General features: G+C 46.6%; 2 protein-coding genes across 2 annotated transcripts in view; one reads left to right on the plus strand and one right to left on the minus strand.

The window, feature by feature from the left end:
- S100a14 (S100 calcium binding protein A14) overlaps positions 1 to 20370 on the minus strand; it is a 96107-nt gene that overhangs the window by 72976 nt on the left and 2761 nt on the right. The gene's annotated exons all lie outside the window — the stretch shown is intronic.
- Ints3 (integrator complex subunit 3) overlaps positions 17134 to 20370 on the plus strand; it is a 43919-nt gene continuing 40682 nt past the window's right edge. Inside the window, exon 1 of the mRNA XM_075978296.1 lies at positions 17134 to 18119. Within this exon, the coding sequence (XP_075834411.1) occupies positions 17973 to 18119 (147 nt within the window). The 5' untranslated portion in view covers positions 17134 to 17972. The remainder of the gene's footprint in view (positions 18120 to 20370) is intronic.

Consider the following 20370-nt stretch of genomic DNA (forward strand, 5'->3'; position numbering starts at 1 on the left):
GACGTGCCCCACCACTGCCAGCCGTGTGTGTGTGTGTTTGTACTATTTTACAAGGACATTCTTGGCTTTGATTTTGGCTTTTTCAAGACAGGGCTTTTGTGTATCCCTGGCTGTAGATGAGACTGGTCTCGAACTCACAGAGATCCGCCTGCCTCTGCCTCCCGAGTGCTGGGATTAAAGGCGTGCGCCACCACTACCACTGGCTTATTTTTTTGAGACAGGACGTCATTGCAACTCAGGCTGGCTTTGAACACTTAGCAATCTTCCTCCTTGAACCTCCCAAGTGTAGTAATTAGAAGTGTGAGCCCCACACCTGGCTTTAACAAGGATGTTCTTGTTGCTTTTTAAGTAACTTTGTGCAGAAGCCAGAAAACACTCTGTCACCCTCAGAAACACCATCCACCTCTCTTTAATTAATTTTGCATGTTTTTTTTTTAATTTAGGCAGGGCGGTGGTGGCACACACCTTTAGTCCCAGCACTCGGGAAGCAGAGGCAGGTGGATCTCTGTGAGTTCGAGGCCAGCCTGGTCTACAAGAGCTAGTTCCAGGTCAGGCTTCAAAGCTACAGAGAAACCCTGTCTCAAAAAAAAAATTGTGTTCTATGCATTGAGTGTTTTACTTGTCTGTGCGTCTGTGCACATTTCTATGTCTGATGCCCTGGTACAGAGGCCAGAAGAAGGCAATGGATGTTTTTGAAACTGGAGTGACAGGTGGTTGTGAGTCACCATGTGGATTCGGGGAGCTGAACCTGGGTCCTCTGCTAGAGCAGCAAATGTGCTGGGCCCTATCCGCATGCATCACCTGCACTCACCTCTTCCAAGTTAGTCTCTCTTTAGCCTGGAGCTTCACCATGAGGCTCCAGGACAGGCTAGTGGGAGTTCCAGCTCCCTCCAGCTCCCCACAGCTAGGAGAGCAAACATTGGACAGAATAGGCTGTCCCCCTACACCGACAAGGACATTCTCAAGAGAAACGGGCTTTTTCAGTGGGTCACCATGATTAGCCACCCGCGCTCTTAACTACTGAGCCACCTTTTCGGCCCCTCGTAGAGCCTTTCCTTCTGTTTTAGGTAATACTTATTTTGTGTGTGCTCTGGTAAGGGCAGGCCCACATAATCCGCAGTATATATGTGGAGGTCAGAGGGCAACTCAGGATTCATCTTTCTGCTTCCACCACCAAGCTCCTTCACTGTTGTGACCTCCTCTTCCCTACAAATGTGATGTCACCCACCCCCCTCGGGAGGACTGGAAATGCCCGGCAGCTGGTAGGATGCTTGCCTAGTATGCATGAGGCCCAGGTTCCAGCTCTGACACTGAATTCTGAAGCCACCAACATTCCAGAGGGATGAAGGTCACCCTTGGCGCTCAACTTGGAGGACAGTCTGTCAAAAATAATAAAGAACAGGTCAGAGCTAGACCCAGAATCCTCCTTTCCCAGCTCCAGCCACCTAGCACCCTTCAAGCGGTCAGGCCAGGAATGTGGGGGAGAGGTGTAACTTCACTTCCCCCACAGGGAAGGAAAGTGCCAGACATTTCTTCATTACCATCCATCAAATGCAGACAGGCCTCTGCCCTGACCTGTCCAGGCCTCTTCCTGGAGTCCCTGCCAAGTGGAACCCGGTGGTACGGTGGAACACCAGGGGCTTAAAGGTCTGGCTACCAGACAGTCGGTGTTCTTTTGTATACCAAAGGTGGCTTTGGAGAGCTGATGAGATTTATTGAGAGCGTGTGCATACACTGACCAGCCATGCTTCCGACGAAAAGCTTAAGGAAGGATGGTTGTCCTGGCAACCACAGCACTCTCAACTTTCTGTGGGCCTTGGTCGCCATGTTAACTCCCATGCTCAGTTCCTCTTTCCAGGACCGGTAGACAGTCCCCCAAAGAGAGGCTATGGTGTAACTATGGGAGCCTATGAGATGATACACCGGGCCTGGGCCATCCAGAGAGACTGGCGTTGGGGGAGACTGAGACGAGGTGGGGGTGGGGAGCTGGATGACTGAGGAGCTCCAGCAAGACAATTCTAGGAAATGGCCGGTCAGATCCTTCCGGGGCAGCCAGGCTCCAGCGGGCACTGGGAAGGAGGGGGCTGGGAGGGGACCCAGAGGAGATGCCAAAGGAGTAGATGATTTCGGCAACCCCAGAACTTTCACTGGAACCGAGGAGATTTCCTTCCGGAGTTAGGCCTCTGAAGCCAGGAAGAACTGGGAAAGCCATTACTGGGAGGAAAGTGGGGGAGCAAGACGGCCCCGCCCCCAAGCAGTGGCTCCTGCCCACGTGGGAGGGGCTGTCTAGCCTCGGCGTTTCCTGGGCTGTCCAGCCTAGTGGGCTAGAAGGAGGGGTGGAGGAGGGCAACAGGGTTTCCCTGGAGTAAGATTTGTGTAATAACAACACCAGCAATTGGCATTCAGCTATGCTTTACAGCTGACAAAGGCTTTCACATACATTAGCTTATCAGCCCACGTGACAGCTCCGAAAGCAGAGGGCAGACCAAGGAGGCCACCCCACTGCGGGTAGGAAGGCCCAGCAGAGGTCCAGCTGTGGACCCGCAGCTCCTCAAGGCCAGGCAGGACCTGGAAAAAACAGAGCTGACATAAGCAGACAAATATCCTCCCCCACCCCCCAGCGTCTGTTTTCTCTACGTCAAAGCGCTCCGGTAATTTATCATAGTGCTACATTTATTTGCTGCAAAATAATTTATACCTTTGAGGACAGACCTATGGAACCTAATTAATGGCAGAGACCAATTTTGCAGCCTTGAAGCCATTTTTAAATTAAGTTGCAGAAGCCATAAAATATTTCTTTTTTAAATTAACCATTTTTTAAAAAATGCCTTTCAAGAAGATTTAATCTCTCTGGGTTGGAACGCAAGGAAGGAAGGACTAGGATGCTGACAAGTTCGTGCTGCACAAAACTGGTGAGGGGGTTCATGAGAGGGTGAGGCTGGGTGCTGCTGGGGACTCAGCTCTGCACTGTCGCCAACCGGGAGGGGACCTCGACTCAGCTAGTGCTGGATCCTCAACTGCTTGGCTGAAAAGAGTTTCCAGATAAGCCAAGGGGAAGCAAAGTGAGTTTATTCAAGTTACAGGAAAAGGACCACATGCAATCCAAAGGCCCCAGCATGGCTGTGTGGTTGCCATTGACTGTCTTTCCAATGGCTATGTAGTCAGGCAGTGGTGACTCAGGAGGCAGAGGCAGGAGGATCGCTGTGAGTTTGAAGACAGCCTGGTCTACAGAGTTCTAGGACAGCCAGAGTTAAACAGTGAAACCCTGTCTCAAACACACACACACACAAAAACCAAAAAAATCAATGGCTATGTGAATGTATATATAATGAGTATATGTGTGTGTGTGTGTGTGTGTGTGTGTGTGTGTGTGTGTGTGTGTATACATACATATACACATTGCTCAAAGGATGTATTTACAACACAGGTTAAAAATTAGATAAAGCTTAAAATTTAAATTTAAAAGTTAAAAATATAGAAGCTATTTCTTTGCGTAAGAGTTCAGCTTACTTCAGTGTCAATATGTAATCAGGGTGATCTTTAACTTCTGATTCCCCTGTCTCAATCCCTCTCAAATGTTGGGGTTACAGGTCACCAGCTCACCAGTTTACAGCACATGGAAGGCGGAACCAAGGTTTCATGCATACTCAGTAAGCATTCCACCCAGTGAGGCACAGTCTCTGAAAGATTTGGCAGGTACCCATGACCGGTGAGGAACGCAGGCAGGAAACAGAATACGTCATGCAGAGAGAGCTTGAGTATGGAGCGTTTATTTAGTGGGTATTGGAGGGGGGGTATGTGAGGGTATGGGGCGGGGAGAGAGAAAGGGCGAATGGAGAGGGAGGACGGGGTTAGGACAGGATGGACATGGGACAGAGAGAGCTGCCTCTTCAGGGGAGAGAGAGAGACAGAGACTGGGAGTGGGAGGGGATGGAACTTGTCTCTTACAGGGACTGGGTACTGTATTTACCTGGGTTCATACTGACAGGTGACAGGGAAGGGCAACATAACCATAACAGTCTCAGCCCTATAGTTTTTTTCCCTTAGTTTTCTGGGCTCTAGAGAGATGACCCAGTGAGTAAAGAGCTTTGCTGAGCAGGTGCTGAGTACCCGGAGAAGCCTGGAGCAGCAGCACTGCCTGTAGCTGTACTGCTGGGGGTTAGAGGGGTGGTAACTGGCCACACAACCCAGCTCAGTCTGCAAGCTCAGGGTGTAGCGAAGAGACCCCAGACAATGAGGGTGGTAGAGGAGGCCACTGGAGCCAACCTCTGTGGTCCAGTGCATGCCACACTCATGTCTAAGCACTCACACACAGACCACACGCAAAGACCCACAAAAGAATTCCGGGCCTGAGGACGTGGCTCTGTGATAGACTGCGTGCTGAGCATACGTGAGAGCCTGGAGTTGGCACAGTACTAGGGAAATCTTTTGTTTTGTAAAACAGTTTGTTTTTGTGATAGGCTCATAAGTTTGAATGCTTAGTCATCAGGAAGTGGCAGTACTTGAGAAGGATTAGAGGTGTGGCCTTGTTGGAGTAGGTGTGGAGGAAGTGAGTGGGGGGGGGCTTTGAGATTTCTTTCTTTTTTTTTTCTTTTGTTTTGTTTTGTTTTGTTTTTATTTGAGACAGGGTTTCTCTGTAGCTTTGGAGCCTGTCCTGGAACTAGCTCTTGTAGACCAGGCTGGCCTTAAATTTACAAAGATCAGCCTGCCTCTGCCTCCTGAGGGCTGGGATTAAAGGCATGAGCCACCACAGCCTGGCTTGGGCTTTGAGATTTCAAATGCTCCAGCCAACCCCAGTGACTTTCTCTTCCTGCTGGATCCAGATGTAGAACTCTCAGCTACTTCTCCAGCACCATGTCTGCCAGCTTCCTGCCATGTTGATAATGGACTAAACATCTGAAACTACAAGCCAGCCCAATTTTTCCTTTGTAAGAGTTTCTTGGGGGGGGGGCTGGAGAAATGGCTCAGAGGTTAGGAGCACTTGATTGTTCTTTCAGAGGTCCTGAGTTCAATTCCCAGCACCACATAGTGGCTCACAACCATCTGTAATGAGATCTGGTGCCCTCTTCTGGCTTGCAGGCACACATGCAGACAGAACACTGTGAACAAAACAAAATAAATAAATCTTTTTTTTTTTTAAAGAGTTTCTTGGGGGCTAGAGAGTTGGCTCAGTGGTTAAGAGCACTGACTGCTCTTCCAGAGGATCCACGTTCAATTCCCAGCACCCATATCACAGTGACTCACAGCCATCTGTAACTCCAGTTCCAAGGGACCCAATGCTTTCCCCAGGCATACATGAGGCAAAAATACCAATGCACATTAAAAAAAATAAATAAATAAAAAAGAGTTACCTTGGTCCTGGAGTCTCTTTACAGTAAAGGAACACTAAGACATGGGTTCACAAGATGTGGCTTAGGTTTAGGGTAGGGAGCAGCGCTAACCCAGCAAAGCTCACCTTACAAACATTCTGGCCCTGAGGAAGCATAGCTTCTGATTTTAGCATCCTTGTTTGATATTTCTTTAGAAGAAGGCACATTGTAGCTTCAGAAGGTTTGGCTTTCTCAGCTACGGTGCTGTTTTCTTTCAGTAACCACAAAAGGCTATCTAGACTTCACAGTAAGAGGCTTAGTTCCTTCTGCACATCCCTTTCATTTTATCCAGTGCCTGGCTCCACCAGGAAAAGGGGGAAGGGGTGGCAGGAAGGAGCTCCAACCCACTATTAGGGAAAAGAAATCACTGCTCACCTACTTCCATCCCACACACACTGGCTCCAGTGAGCAAGACAGACACACAGATTGATGGTCCTTTAAGAAAATTTGCGAAGATTCTGTAAGTGTGTAAACAGAGGCAGAGTTTTTCTTTTGTTTTGACTACCTGAACCCAAATAAAAATTGCAAAATTTCAAATAAAAATTTCAAAATGATCAGCTCAGGCTTATTGCTAACTGGCTCTTAGAACTTAAATTAACTCATTTTTATTAATCTATATTTTGCCACATGGCTTGTGGCTATACTTGTTCTCTGGTATGTTTTGTTCCTCTGGCAACTGGTTTGCATCTCTCTCTGAATCTGCCTTCTTCTTCTCTGTATTTTCAGTTTGGCTTTCCTGCCTAGCCTTATTCTGCCTTGCTATAGGCCAAATAAGCTTGTTTGTTTGTTTATTTATTAACCAATGAGAGTAAAACACATTCAAAGGTACAGAAGAATTATTCCACAACATTTTCCCTTTTTTTGTTTAATTAACTAATTAAAAAGCAAGGTTTTAACTTTAACAAAGTAAGATGATAATCCAACAAAACAGTCATCAAGCAAGAATTACAATTATAATATCTAGTCTTTTTGTATTTGATAAAAACCAAGAAAACACTCAATTATCTATTCTATTTTGGTGGGTCCAAAGTTTTTGTTTTTATTTATTTGCTATCTATCTGCATGTACACCTTTATCATAGAAGAGGGCATTAAATCCCTCTGTAGATGGTTGTGAGCCACCATGTAGTTGCTGGGAATTGAACTCAGGACCTCTGGAAGAGTAGCCAGAGCTCTTAACCTCTGAGCCATCTCTCCAGCCTGAGTCCAAAGTTTTATAACTAATTTACCCTCCATTATAACCAAGAAAAGCTGTTATTATTGGTTTTTCAAGACAGAATTTCTCTGTGTAGTCCTTGTCTTAGAACTCACTCTATAGACCATGATGGCCTCTGCCTCTGCTGAGATTAAAGGTGTGTGTCACCACTGCCTGGCCTAGATTTAGTATTTATTTATTTTTGTTTTTGTTTGAGGCAGGGTCGCTCTACATAGTCCTGGCTGTACTGGAACTCATCTGTAGACGATGCTGGCCTCAAAGTCCAACCTGCCCCAGCCTCCAAAGAGCTGGGATTAAATGTGTGTGCCACCTTAACATTTATTTTTAATTATGTGTATTGTGGATATCTGCACATGAGTTCAAGTGCCAGAAGAGGGAAAATAAGATGTCAGAGCCCCTGGAGTTGGAGTTACAGGTGGTTGTGAATGCCTAACATGGGTTCTGTGTTCTGGGAATTGAATTCAAGCCCTCTGGAAGAACAGTATTCCCTCTTTGCCTTTCTTTTGTTATGTGAGACGGGACATGGTCTCTGTACAAAGCTCTGGCTAACCAGGAACTCACTATGTAGATGAACCTGGTCTCTAACTCACAGAGGAGGCCTGCCTCTGCCTCCTGAGCGCTTGGACTAGGGGCATGTGCTACCATGCCTGGCCAGTATTCACTCTTAACTCCTGAGCCATCTTTTAGCCCTACGTGTATCCCAGGAACTGTAGCAAACCCTGGACTTGATGCTGCCAGCCCAGTGGCATTGCTTTGGCTTCCAGATGTGGGCAGCTGATGGTCTATGTTGGCTGTTGTTTTAGTCCTGTGATCAGATCGGCTTGTATTGTCTCAGCCCAACAATTCCCAGCAGGCAACATTAAACCAAAGTGCTATTTCAGTGTGGATACATCCATCCTTCTCTTCCAGTGTGCTTCAGAAATTGTCACTTAGAGCACTCTACATGCATACGGTGCGGCAGTGTAGTGGTCTGAATAAGAACAGCCCCTATAGGCTCATAGATTTGGCTCCTTAAGCACCAGAGAATGGCACTGTTTGAACGTAGTCTAAGGACTAGGAGGTGTGGCCTTGTTGGAGGGGAGTAACACTGGGGGGCAGGGAGGAGCAGGCTTTAAGATTTCAAAAGCCCACACCAGGCTCAGTCTCTGCCTTTCTGCCAATGGCTCAGGATGTTCTCAGCTATTGCCCCAGTGTCTACCTTCTGCCACAATAACAGACTAAACCTCTAAAACTATAAGCAAGCCCCCAGTCAGTGATTCCTTTTATAAAAGTCGCCATGGCTATGTTGCCTCTTCAAGGCAGCAGAACAAAGACCAAGACAGGCAATATGTATTAATTTCCAGGCAATCAGGTCGCGGGCTTAGAGGTAATGTGCACATGTTTACTGTTACAGTGCTTCCATTGCTTGCTGTTTGCTTGCTTGCCTTTTTTTTTTTTTTTTTTTTTTGGTTTTTCGAGATAGGGTTTCTCTGTGGCTTTGGAGCCTGTCCTGGAACTAGCTCTGTAGACCAGGCTGGCCTTGAACTCACAGAGATCCGCCTGCCTCTGCCTCCCAAGTGCTGGGATTAAAGGTGTGCGCCACCATCACCCAGTTTGTGTTTTTATCTTTTTAAGGACCATTATAGTTTGTGGTATGCATTATAATATCTGATAACATTATACTTGTTGGGGAGGCCCAGAATTATGGCCCCAAAATGAAGTCACCTAAGACACCAAGATGAATTACCCACGTGGGACCCAGCCCCTTCCAGGAAGTGGAAACTGAACACTATGCACTTCTCAGACGCTCGGAACAGCTCGGCCACAACCTCCTGCTATCCTATCAGCAGTTCCCCAGACTCCACCTCGTAAAATCTGGCTTTTGCAGGCCCTTTTGCCTGTGACAGTTCCTTTTCCTGAACCATCCCTCTAGTCTCCCATTGACTAAAACCACCCTCTAAAACCTAAACTCCTCCCCCCCTTTTTTTTTCAGTTTCAAGACAGGGTTTCTCTATGTAATCCTGGCTGTCCTGGAACTCACTCTGTAGACCCAGGGCCAGGGTTAGAGTGCACACTGCACCTAGTTTGCTCTTCACGACAAAGACTCAGGCCCAAGCTGGTTTGCACCTTTGTAGCTGAGGATGGCCTTGAACTTCTGGTCCTCACACCTCTACCTCGCACGCCTGCACGCGTGTGTGCGTGTGTGTGTGTGTGTGTGTGTGTGCGTGCGTGCGTGCGTGCATGCGTGCGTGTGTGTGTGTGTGTGTGTGTGCGTGTGTGTGTGTATGTGTGTGTGTGTGTGTGTGTGCGTGCGTGCGTGTGTGTGTGTGTGTGTGTGTGTGTGTGTGTGTGTGCAACACCATGCCGTTATGTCTGATTATTATTTCTGTGCTGGGATTTCTCTGTGCGTGCTACCAACTGAGCCACATCGCTAGCCCAGATTACACTATTTTTAAACAGCTGTGACTAGAATCTTCTTCCTGAATTAAGGAGATACTGAAGTCCTTTAAAGTTTCTTTGGAAAGAATGTTTCTGTTTACAGAAGAGAAGTCATAAACCTGGTGTGGTTGGTGTCGTCTGCCTTTAATACCAGTGGTGTGGGGGAGGGCAGGCAATCTCTATGCATTCTTGGTCAGCCTGGTCTACAGAGCAGAGTTCCAGGACAGTCAGAGAAACCACGTCTCAAAAACCAAACCAAAACCAAACAAAAAAGAAAAAAAAAAAAAGAAAATGAGGGGTTTATTGTCTTTCCGTTTGTCAGTACTGGGTATTGAATTTAGAGCCAGCCCAGCCCACAATAGGTTTATAATGTAATTCCAGCTTTGCTAGTTGAATATCCTGACAAGTATTTTGTAATTATCTCGTTCTAAGAGGGAAAAGAATTCCTGCAGTATCACAGCAGAGTTAAATGAAGTTAACTTGTTTGGAAGGGACTACTGGGAACTTACCGCAGGCTAGGCAACAACTCTGCCGCTCAGCTCCATGCAGCGTCCCTTATTGTACTTTTATATTGAGACAGGACCTCACTAATGTGCCTAACTTGGCCTTAAACTAACTTAACTAACTCCATAGTCCAGGTAGGTCTACAAACACCAAACTATGGAGCAACAAAATATACAAAAATAAAAATAAAAAATAATAAATGAGATGGAAAATCCCAGGTATGGTGGAATAAGCCTACAATGGCCACACTTAGGAGGCTGAAGAAGAGAGATCTTGAAGACCAGCACAGGCTACAGAGCAAGGCTTATGTATCTTTAAAAAAAAAAAAAAAAGTGCTCTCTCTCTCTCTGTGTCCCTTTCTTCTGAAGAGGCAGGCTCTGCCTCCCCCCCCCCCCCCCCGCTTCTGTCCTCTCATAACCCCCTTACCCTTATATCTTCCCAATATCAATTAAATAAAGTTGATACCCCCCCAAAAGAAACAAGTGTGTAATGACTCCATGTCCCAGCAGTCATCACTGAGGAAGAGCGTCTGTATCCCAGCTTCTACCCATACTTCCAGCCCGTTTTGTTCTCTGCTCACCATGCGTTCTGCTGAGAGTGGCAGCTTTTGGTCGGGAACTACCCCCGTGCCTGTCTTCTTCCTCAGGAGTAGAATATTCCCGGGGAAACTTTTTTTTTTTAAGATTTATTTTTATTTTATATGCATTAGTGTTTTTGCCTTCGTGTATGTCTGTGCCAGGGTATCAGATCCCCTGGAAATGAGTGCTGGGCATTGAACCTGGGTCCTCTGGAACACCAGCCACTGGTCTTAACCATTGAACCATCTCTCCAGGCCGTCCTTTAAACTTCCTATGTGAGAGTAGAACAGTAAATAGAAACATCTCCATACAATCACTCACACTTGGCCACTAAGTAAATGTGTACCTAACTTGTCTAATTGTCTATTTTTCTTTATATTGAAATGCCTGAGGCTCGGCATAGAGAAAAGACTTGGGGTGGAGACTTGGTTTAGCTCGTGGTTGGGAGCACTGACTGCTCTCCCAAAGGACCCGGGTTCTATTCCCAGCACACCACATGTAGCTCACAACCATCTGAAAATCCAGTCCCAGAGAACTGAGCTCCTCTTCTGGTCTCTGTGGGTAGAGAATGCACAGATGAGGCACACATACATATGTGGACATACATGCAGGCAAAGTATTCATACACATAATAAGGGAAAATGCTTATTGTGACTTGAAGACTTAAGAGTACGGAATGTTTCGGTCTTGGAGGAAACCATTACACAACTCTCTCTCTCTCTCTCTCTCTCTCTCTCTCTCTCTCTCTTTTTAAATTTGGCTTTTTCAAGACAGGGTTTCTCTGTGAAACAATCCTGGCTGACCTGGATCTGTAGATCAGGATGCCCTTGAACTTACAGAAATTCACCTGCCTCTGATTCCCAAGTACTGTAAATAAAGGCATGTGCCACCACACCCAACTGAAATCCAACCTCAAAAAAAAAATCAGTAATTACAATTAAACACACACACACACACACACACTGAAGGAGAGAGAGAGAGAGAGAGAGAGAGAGAGAGAGAGAGGCTTAATAGGAGAGACCTTGCTTAGTATGCTGTGTTAGGAATATTTCCTAAAGCGAGCTCCCTGCCGACGCAAAATTCCCAATCAAGCCAAATCAAAACAAGCCAAATTAAAAAATATCCAGGTTTAATGGGAGTTCCGTGCTCTCCAGTGGCTCCGAGGGAGAACCGGGAAGCCGTGGAAACCAGACTACGGGGAGGAAGGAAAAGGGACCACGTGTTCCGCTTTTGGGAGCTCATTTAAATACCCTGGGGAGTGGCCCTAACCCCATCCCCAGGGAGGGGTCAGGACCTGGCCTGCTGGGATTTGGAGTCTAGACCAGGCCTGGGGGCTGGGATAGATGCGAAGGGCTGGGGTCTATGCTCCCAACTTGACAGGCTCCAGGCTCCAGGCTCCAGGCTCTAGGCTTTGAACTCCAGCATTGCAAAGAAATGAAAAGAAGACTTAAATAAAGTTGTTTTTGTTTTTGAGACAGGGTCTCTTGTAGTCCAGGCTGGCTTGGAACTCTCATGTAGCTAAGGATGTCCATGAATTCCTGATCCTGTGAGTCTGCCTCCCAAGTGTGGATAAATAGGTATGCATAATTTGCTGGGTTTTACATCTTATTATTGTTGTTGTGTGTATGTGTGTGCATGTGTACGTGCCATAGTACATGTGTGGATGTGAGAGGTCAACTTTATGGGCTTGGTTCTCTCCTTCCTCCTTTGGATCCAGCTCAGGTCATCAGGTTTGAGAGCCAGCACCTATGCCTACCTTGCCATCTCACTGACCCCTCTTCTTTTAAAAGATCTGCCTGCTTCTGCCTCCTGAGTGCTGGGATTAAAGCTGTGAGCCACCACCACCTAGCTTACCTTTTTATTTCTATTTGACATATAATTATCTCACATATTTATGGGGTAGTATTTTTCCTTCCTTTGGAGAGACCTCTAGTCTTGAAGTAGTGACTAGGATGCTAGTCAAGGACGGGTAACCCCGCATTTTGTTTTGGATATAGCATTTCTAAATGATGAACTTATCTATGTGAAGAACTGAGTAGTTGAGGCAGCAAAGTGAACAAGCACAGTGTGGAAGACTTAGCAATCCTCCAGTCCCACTGCACAGGGGAAGGCCCTAGTGAGCTGCAGGCCCTAGTGAACAGCCGGCATTTTCAACTAAAAAGGCCTTCGAGTTCCTCAATTTTTTTTAAAATAAAAGATCAATGTTTATTACAACTTTAACTATAAATAACTAAAAAAAAAAAAGTCATCTGCTCTGCCTTGACTCAAACTTCCAGGTCCTCTGTTCCTTGCCCTTTGGAGAAAACACTGCATTGTAAGGCTGCCGTCTTTTGGGACAAGGGCAAAGATCAAGATCTTCCTTGATGTAACCTATTTCCAGAAATGTCTGAGTAGAACGAAAACTAACTTCCCAGAAATTCTCTGGTGTGCGGGGTGGAATTGGTGTCGGGAGCAGGAAGCCAACTTCTTTTCTCTTCCTTCTGCTGGCGTATCTGTATAGTAAATTTCGTGCTCTACATGTTTGCCCAAGCGATTTCCTTCTCTCTTCTTTTTTCTGAACTACCTCTGTTGTTCCTTTGCGGAACTACAGCTCCCAGAGTTCCACCTGGACTACGGACACATTCCCAGAAGCCTTTGCATTCCTTGTTAAAAGGCGAGGGTCGCCATGATTTCCCTCCTTCCCTCCCCTCTCCTGTTGTCTCTGCACACCTGTACCTACCCGCCGTTACCCCTCCCCCATTAAAGTGCACCCACTTTAAATGCGGGGTTTACCCTTTAACCCCACAGACAAGAAAGCCAAAAAATAAGAACAACCTCAATATGAGGAAAATTCTGTATGCTACTTTCTCTTTTTTTTATCTTTAAAATATGGCTCCACAAATGCTTCCTGTTTGACTCCATCTTGTTTATCGCCAGGTATGTTTGGTTTCTTTGTGGCAGCAGACACTTGCTCCTCATCTGGTACCTGGGGAAAATTATCTGCCAAACAGGATTCATACTCTTCATGTGCTGTCTGATCGAACATTTCTTCCAAGCTATCATTCATTTTTATGTCTCCTTTTGGACTTTTTTATTTTTGCTCGTTTCATTGGTCAATGAAACCATGCTCTTAAAAATGAAGAAACAAGGGGCTGGAGAGATGGCTCAGTGGTTAAGAGCATTGCCTGCTCTTCCAAAGGTCCTGAGTTCAATTCCCAGCAACCACATGGTGGCTCACAACCATCTGTAATGAGGTCTGGTGCCCTCTTCTGGCCTGCAGACATACACACAGACAGAATATTGTATACATAATAAATAAATAAATATTAAAAAAATGAAGGAACAAGACTTCCTCAACTCCAAAACCACAGAGAAACCCTGTCTTGAAAAACCAAAAAAAAAAAAAAAGACTTCCTCAAAATTAACCTCTTATTGCCAACCCAAATAGGATGCTGAAGCAGGAGGATCTTAAGTTCAAAGCCAGTCACAACTACATGGCTTGTGGCAGGTCATCCTGAGCTATGAACGTGGGATTGATACACGAAGTCTTCTTTTCAGGTGGAAGAACAGCAACCTTTATTTTGCCCTGATCTAAAACCTTTTATACCTCTACTGCTTCTGTGGAAAACCCCCGGCCAGAAAGAACACAAACATCCTTGTCAATTACAGATCCCAAGGAAGTTCCGCTGTCAGTCACGGGAGTGAAGGGGGCTGGATCACAACACCTTAGGTCACAACAAAACGAAAACGCAAATAAAACACTAAACAAAGATAAAAACACAGGGCTGTCCCTAAGGAATACCACCAAAGGCTGAATGACCTCCACACATATGAACAAACATATGCTCAGGCATTCATAAATACGCACACACACACACACACACACACACATATAAATTAAAGAACTATGAACTCACAGAGCTCCACCAGCCTCTGCCTTCTGTGTGCTCCGATTATAGATGGCCATCACTCCTACTTGGCTTTTACATGGGCTCTGGAGATCCAAAGTCCAGTTTTCGTATTTCCAGGACAAGCAATTTTTTTCACTGAGCCATCTCTCCAGCACCACCCCTTTAATTTTTACTTTTTTATGAGACGGGGTCTTGTGGGGTATTCACCAGAAAATAATGTTCTGACATAGATTTGAGCCAATAGAAAGTCTTTATTAGCCGGCCCAACTACACTAGGTGTTTCAGGATCCCAGGGTGAGCTCGTAAGCACAAAAGCCATGACCTGGGTTGACATACTTTAGTTAACAAGAACAGTTAGCCAGAGTCAGGTTATATACAGAAGCGAAAAAGGTCACCACATCTAGAGACTTTCCCACATTTATAAGGACTTCGATGGATTAGGTCTTTGTTTTCATTTTGGCTGGTGGTTCTGTCTACATGCTAATTTTACAGCCTGAATGACACTTCCAGAATGGAGTCAGTTGTGCTAAGGTCTGGGGCTTTGTTTCCTAGCTCAAGATAGTCTAGAGCTCACAGTATAATCCAGTCTGGCCTTGAATTTTCAGCAATCCTGCCTCAGCCTCTAAAGTCCTAGGAATACAGGAATGAGTTGCACTGAGCTTGCTTGTTTCTCAGTTCCATTATCTGTAAAGAAGAGAGTGTTTACTCAGGTGTAGATGAATTAAAAGTGTCCCTGCGTGCAGCAAGCCTTTGGCAATGTCAGTTTGAATTAATATATATATATATACATATATATACATATATATATATATATATATATATATGAATTGTATTGAAGCACGAATAATGAAAACCTGGAGACAAATACTGGGGTTCAACCTGAAGATCAGAGAAGCAAAGCAGCCAACCACTAGAGAGCTCTCACAAAGAGAACGAGGTTCCCCTCTCATCCTGCCTTATATTCCTTGCTGGTGCTGGGATTAAAGGCTTGCACCATCACCACCCGGCCTCTATGGCTAACCAGTGTGGCTGCTGGGATTAAAGGTGTGTCACCACTGCCTGGCCTGTATGGCTGACTAGTGCGGCTGCAAGCTTTACTTATTAAAATGAAATATCACTACATTGTAGTTTATTTCCTGACACAAGCACAGTGAAGGGGATTCCTATAAAAATCTTTTCAAGTCAGGCAGTTGTTTTTTGTTTTTTTCTCTTTCTTTTTTAAAACACACACTTGAAAAAATTTGCATGGTGAGCCGGGTGGTGGTGGCGCACGCCTTTAACCCCAGCACTCAGGAGGCAGAAGCAGGTGGATTTCTGTGAGTTCGAGGCCAACCTGGTCTACAAGATCTAGTTCCAGGACAGGCTCCAAAGCTACAGAGAAACCCTGTCTCGGGGGAAAAAAACAAAAACAAAAATTTGCATGGTGTTTTTATTCATTTGAGGGTGCTGAGGACTTTGCAGGATGGAAGGCAAGCATCCCACCCCCAACTCCAGCTACATCACTAAATTCTGTACGGAGCTTTTTAAAAATAAACTTATTTATTATGTATACAATATTCTGTCTATATGTATGCCTGCAGGCCAGAAGAGGCCACCAGACCTCATTACAGATGGTTGTCAGCCACCATGTGGTTGCTGGGAATTGAACTCAGGACCTTTGGAAGAGCAGGCGATGCTCTTAACCGCTGAGCCATCTCTCCAGCTCCCAGAGCTTTTTTTAAAAAAGTAAAAAAGTTGGGGGCTGGAGAGATGGCTCAGTGGTTAAGAGCACTGTCCACTCTTCCAGAGGTCCTGAGTTCAATTCCCAGCAACCACATGGTGGCTCACAACCATCTGTAATGAGATCTGGCGTCCTCCTCTGGTGTGTGGGCATACATGAAGGCAGAATGTTGTATACATAATAAATAAATAAATAAATCTTTAAAAAAAAAAAGTAAAAAAGTAAACTGGGCGGTGGTGGCGCACGCCTTTAATCCCAGTACTCAGAAGGCAGAGGCAGGCGAATCTCTGAGTTTGAGGCCAACCTGGGCTACAAGAGGACAGGCTCCAAATCTACAGAGAAACCCTGTCTCAAAAAACAAACAAACAACAATAATAAAAAAACAAAACAAAAGAAACTGAAGAAGCTACAAGGCAGTCAGCTGTGGTGTTGCACAGCTGCAGTCTTAAGACCGGGGAGGACCAGGAATTCAAGGTCATCTTTGTCTATGTCGCAAGGAACAAGTGTAGCAGAAAGTCGATAAATGAATTTTTGAAAGATTAAAAAGGGTGGGGAAGCTCACTGCAGGGTATTTACCAAGTTTGAATTCCTGGGATCTATCTTTGGTGTGGAAAAACAAACCTAGAACACTTCAAACAAATGGAGGCTTAATATGAAGCGTTGTACATCTTTTTTTTTTCTTTTCATTTAATACATGTGTCCCAAGGACATAAATCTATTGTAATGACTTGTTTGTATTTCAGAGGATAAAACAGTCCCATACACCTAGAAAGAATCCAAAACATACTCAGGAGAATTGAGGAGTAAGTGCCGGAAGTGTATTTGGAGATCAGCCAGTCCGGAAAAGGAGAACCCTAAAGGTGGGGAAACAGAGGGAAGTATGAACTGGACGGCCCAACCTCCCAAGGGTTGGGATTACAGGCATGTACCACGCCCGGTTTGGAGCTTTATACAGCAATCGGTTCATATGCCTAAAAGTGAAAGGTTCCATGGAGACGCACAGTGAAAGAACGAAGAAATGGACTCACATACAGTCAAACCCTATGATCATAACTATAACATTCTCAATGGGTTGTATGTGTAACTACCGATAGACTGAAGTGATATTTGCCAGTCGCAGGGTCTCAAAGGATGAAAAGAGCCCATCATTTGGTAAACTGTGTAAAGTTAGTGCTGGCGCTGCTAATTATTGGTTCGCACTAGTGGATCAACGCACTTTTTTTGTTGTTATTTTCAAAAAGTCTTACTGATAATTGCACACTTGGCTGCGTGTTGCACTCGCAGTTCAGGAAGTAGCTTCAGACCCTGAGGGCGTTTGCTAAGTGTTGGGGCTCCGCCGCTCCTGCCCCCGCAGAAACTTTCAGGGGAGCCGTCTCCGAGACTGCCCAAGGACAACGTCCGAACACCTGTAGGGAGTGGGGCGCGGGGAGACGTCGCGCATGCGCGCTAGAGCGCGCAGGCGCAGCCCGGCTTTTTCCGGATCGCCCAGCGCTCGCACCTACTCCGTACCTCCCGTCCCGCCTCCTGATGCGGAGGAAGGATGCGATAGGGCACACTTGTTGCCCATCAGACCAGTCTCAGTTCTTCTCCCTACAATTGGCAGCCCGGGAAAAGGCCAGTCTGTCGGCGGCGGCTTACTCCTTAGAGACCTGGCGCCACCGCGGAAGCCGCGATTGGCGGACGCCCGGGACCGCGACTGCTCACTTCCGGCGCCGGCGACGACTCTGCCCGCTCGGGCGCTCTCAGCCTCCCCCGCCCTTCCACCATGGCCGCCTCTGTGTGGTGTGGGGAAAAGCTGGTCCTTCCATAGCGCTCCTGCCGCATCCGCACCCGCTAGGGGCCGGATCCCAAGGAACCGCGTTTCCCAACCCCGCCGGGAAGGTTTCCCACCCCCACTTCAGGGCCAGGACTCCTTTCCACACCTCGAGAGGCAGAAACTTAGTGTTTCCCCTCCTTTCAGGATAAGAAGCCAGAGGGTTCCCGGTCCACTTCTGCAAGGGTGGCAGCCTTGCCCACCTCCTGCAGGTTACAGACTCTTAAGTCTACCGTGCTTCTGCGCTAAGGCTTTGCCCCAGCACGGCCACTCCAGAGGGAGCATCTAGAGAACCCGCGCCTTCCCCCTCCGCAGGACAGGAGGCAAGAGTGCGGAAAGCCGGGCCTGTGGCCTCCTTCCCACTTGTTCCTCTTGCTCCTTGTCCTTGGCAAGCCAGAGTTCTCCATTTCTAGGACTTAACACTCGTCCACTCCCTTGACCTCTTCCGGTCTCCTGGCTGCAGCCATGGAGTTACAGAAGGGAAAGGGGACCGTAGCAGCTGCTGCATCAGGAGCAGCGGGAGGTGGAGGAGGAGGAGCGGGAGCAGGAGCCCCAGGAGGGGGGAGGCTGCTACTTTCAACCAGTTTGGATGCCAAGGATGAGTTAGAGGAGGTATGTGTGTGGGGTGGGGAAGGGAGCTAAGGAATTGGGTTGAGGGATGCTGGAGCGGATATGGGGTGGGGGTGGGGAGAAGAGGCCTTCAAGTTTTTTCCAAGGCAGAAACATTGCTCTGGCTTCCTGCTTCTGGAGGAAAAGTGTGGGTCAATTTCCTGGACAGGTTGCCCTAGTAACAGCTGCCGCTATTATGAAAATGTGTGAGGGGCGTTGGTTACAGAAGGGATGTAGCATCCCTATTTACCAAAGTTATTTTCATTCCTTCCCATATACACACTAATAGTCATCTAGAATATCCACCCTATTTGAGTGTGTTAAGTTGAAAAGTATATACGTGTTTACAGGCAGGTGTGAAGTTTGGCAACTTCCTACGGACTTGGCCCCTCTTCTTAGGTAGCATCATTGACTGTGTGTGGATACAGTGGGCAGTGGTTTTAACCAGGCATTTAGAGTGAGTAGGTAGTGTCTAGTTTGCTACAGTCAGCCGTAGTAGAGGGGTGAGCCAGGATATAGGACTGCTTTCTTCAGAACCAGAGAGTAAACACAAAAAATGGAGAGAGCAAGGACATGAGTGAGGAGTCTTGTTCCTCCTCCTTTCCCTCACTTCTCACCCTGTCCTTGACTAGCAAGAGATGACCCAGCGATCCCCTCCTACTACACACACAGGAAGACTTAGGATGTACTACAGAGCTGAGGCGTGATCGCTGGACTGTGCAAAGCCTAATGCATTCATTTCAGTGTCTAGGGATGGGAAGGAAACCAACAGGCCCTGGCTCTTCACGGGCTCGGCTGTGGTGAATTCCTTTACCAGATGCTGGAGTCGCAGGTTAAACTCAGAGTTAAATAACGTTAGATTGCCAGCTGTGGGGGCTCATGTAACCCTAGCTCTAGGAGGGCTGAGTCAGGAAGATTCTGTGTGTGGGGTGTGTGTGTGTGTGTGTGTGTGTCAGAGAGAGAGAGAGTTAGGGTGTGTGTGTGGTGAGTTCTAGGCTAGCCCTGGGCATCATTAACAAGAACCTGGCCTCTAGAAACAAAAGACAGAAGAAAAGAAACTTTGTATGTTAGGTCACAAGCTTTGTGGCCCAGCACTCGAGGCAGAGGCAGGTGGATCTCTGTGGGACTGAGTCCAGCCTGGTCTACCTAGCAAGCTTTAGGATGGCCAGATCGACCATAGACAGACTCTGTCTCAAAAAGAGAGGTGAACTTGAATCAAAGTGGCCTTACAGCGACTTCGTTGCTTACCCCCCAGCAGATTCACTGTATAATTCTATGTGCATTTGGAGAAAACTTGCTATCTTTTTTAATCAACCAAGATAGGCAATTCCAACAATCCAAAGAGGCTGAGGGAAGAAGTGTGTGCATATGATATATGTGAGGGAAAGTGTGGGGGAAGTGTGTATGCTGTGTGTGTATGATGTGTGTGGGAAGTGTGTATGGTGTGTGTGGGAAGTGTGTATGGCGTGTGTGGGAAGTGTGTATGGTGTGTGTGTGGGGAGTGTGTATGATGTGTGGTATGTGTGGGGGAAGTGTGTATGGTGTGTGTGGTGTGTGTGGGAAGTGTGTATGATGTGTGTGGTGTGTGTATGATGTGTGTGGTGTGTGTGTGGTGTGTGTATGATGTGTGTGGTGTGTGTATGATGTGTGTGGAGTGTGTATGATGTGTGTGGTGTGTGTATGATGTGTGTGGAGTGTGTATGATGTGTGTGGTGTGTGTGTGGTGTGTGTATGATGTGTGTGGTGTGTGTATGATGTGTGTGGTGTGTGTATGATGTGTGTGGTGTGTGTATGATGTGTGTGGAGTGTGTATGATGTGTGTGGTGTGTGTATGATGTGTGTGGAGTGTGTATGATGTGTGTGGTGTGTGTATGATGTGTGTGGTGTGTGTGTGGTGTGTGTATGATGTGTGTGGTGTGTGTATGATGTGTGTGGTGTGTGTATGATGTGTGTGGAGTGTGTATGATGTGTGTGGAAGTGTGTATGATGTGTGTGGAGTGTGTATGATGTGTATGATGTGTGTGGTGTGTGTATGATGTGTGTGGTGTGTATATGATGTGTGTGGTGTGTGTGGGAAGTGTGTATGATGTATGTGGGAAGTGTGTATGGTGTGTGTGGAAGTGTGTATGATGTGTGTGGTGTGTGTATGATGTGTGTGGTGTGTGTGGGAAGTGTGTATGATGTGTGTGGGAAGTGTGTATGGTGTGTGTGGAAGTGTGTATGATGTGTGTGGTATGTGTATGATGTGTGTGGT

The sequence above is a fragment of the Microtus pennsylvanicus genome, chromosome 7 (genome assembly GCF_037038515.1).
Source record: "Microtus pennsylvanicus isolate mMicPen1 chromosome 7, mMicPen1.hap1, whole genome shotgun sequence".
In the NCBI taxonomy this organism is placed as follows: domain Eukaryota; kingdom Metazoa; phylum Chordata; class Mammalia; order Rodentia; family Cricetidae; genus Microtus; species Microtus pennsylvanicus.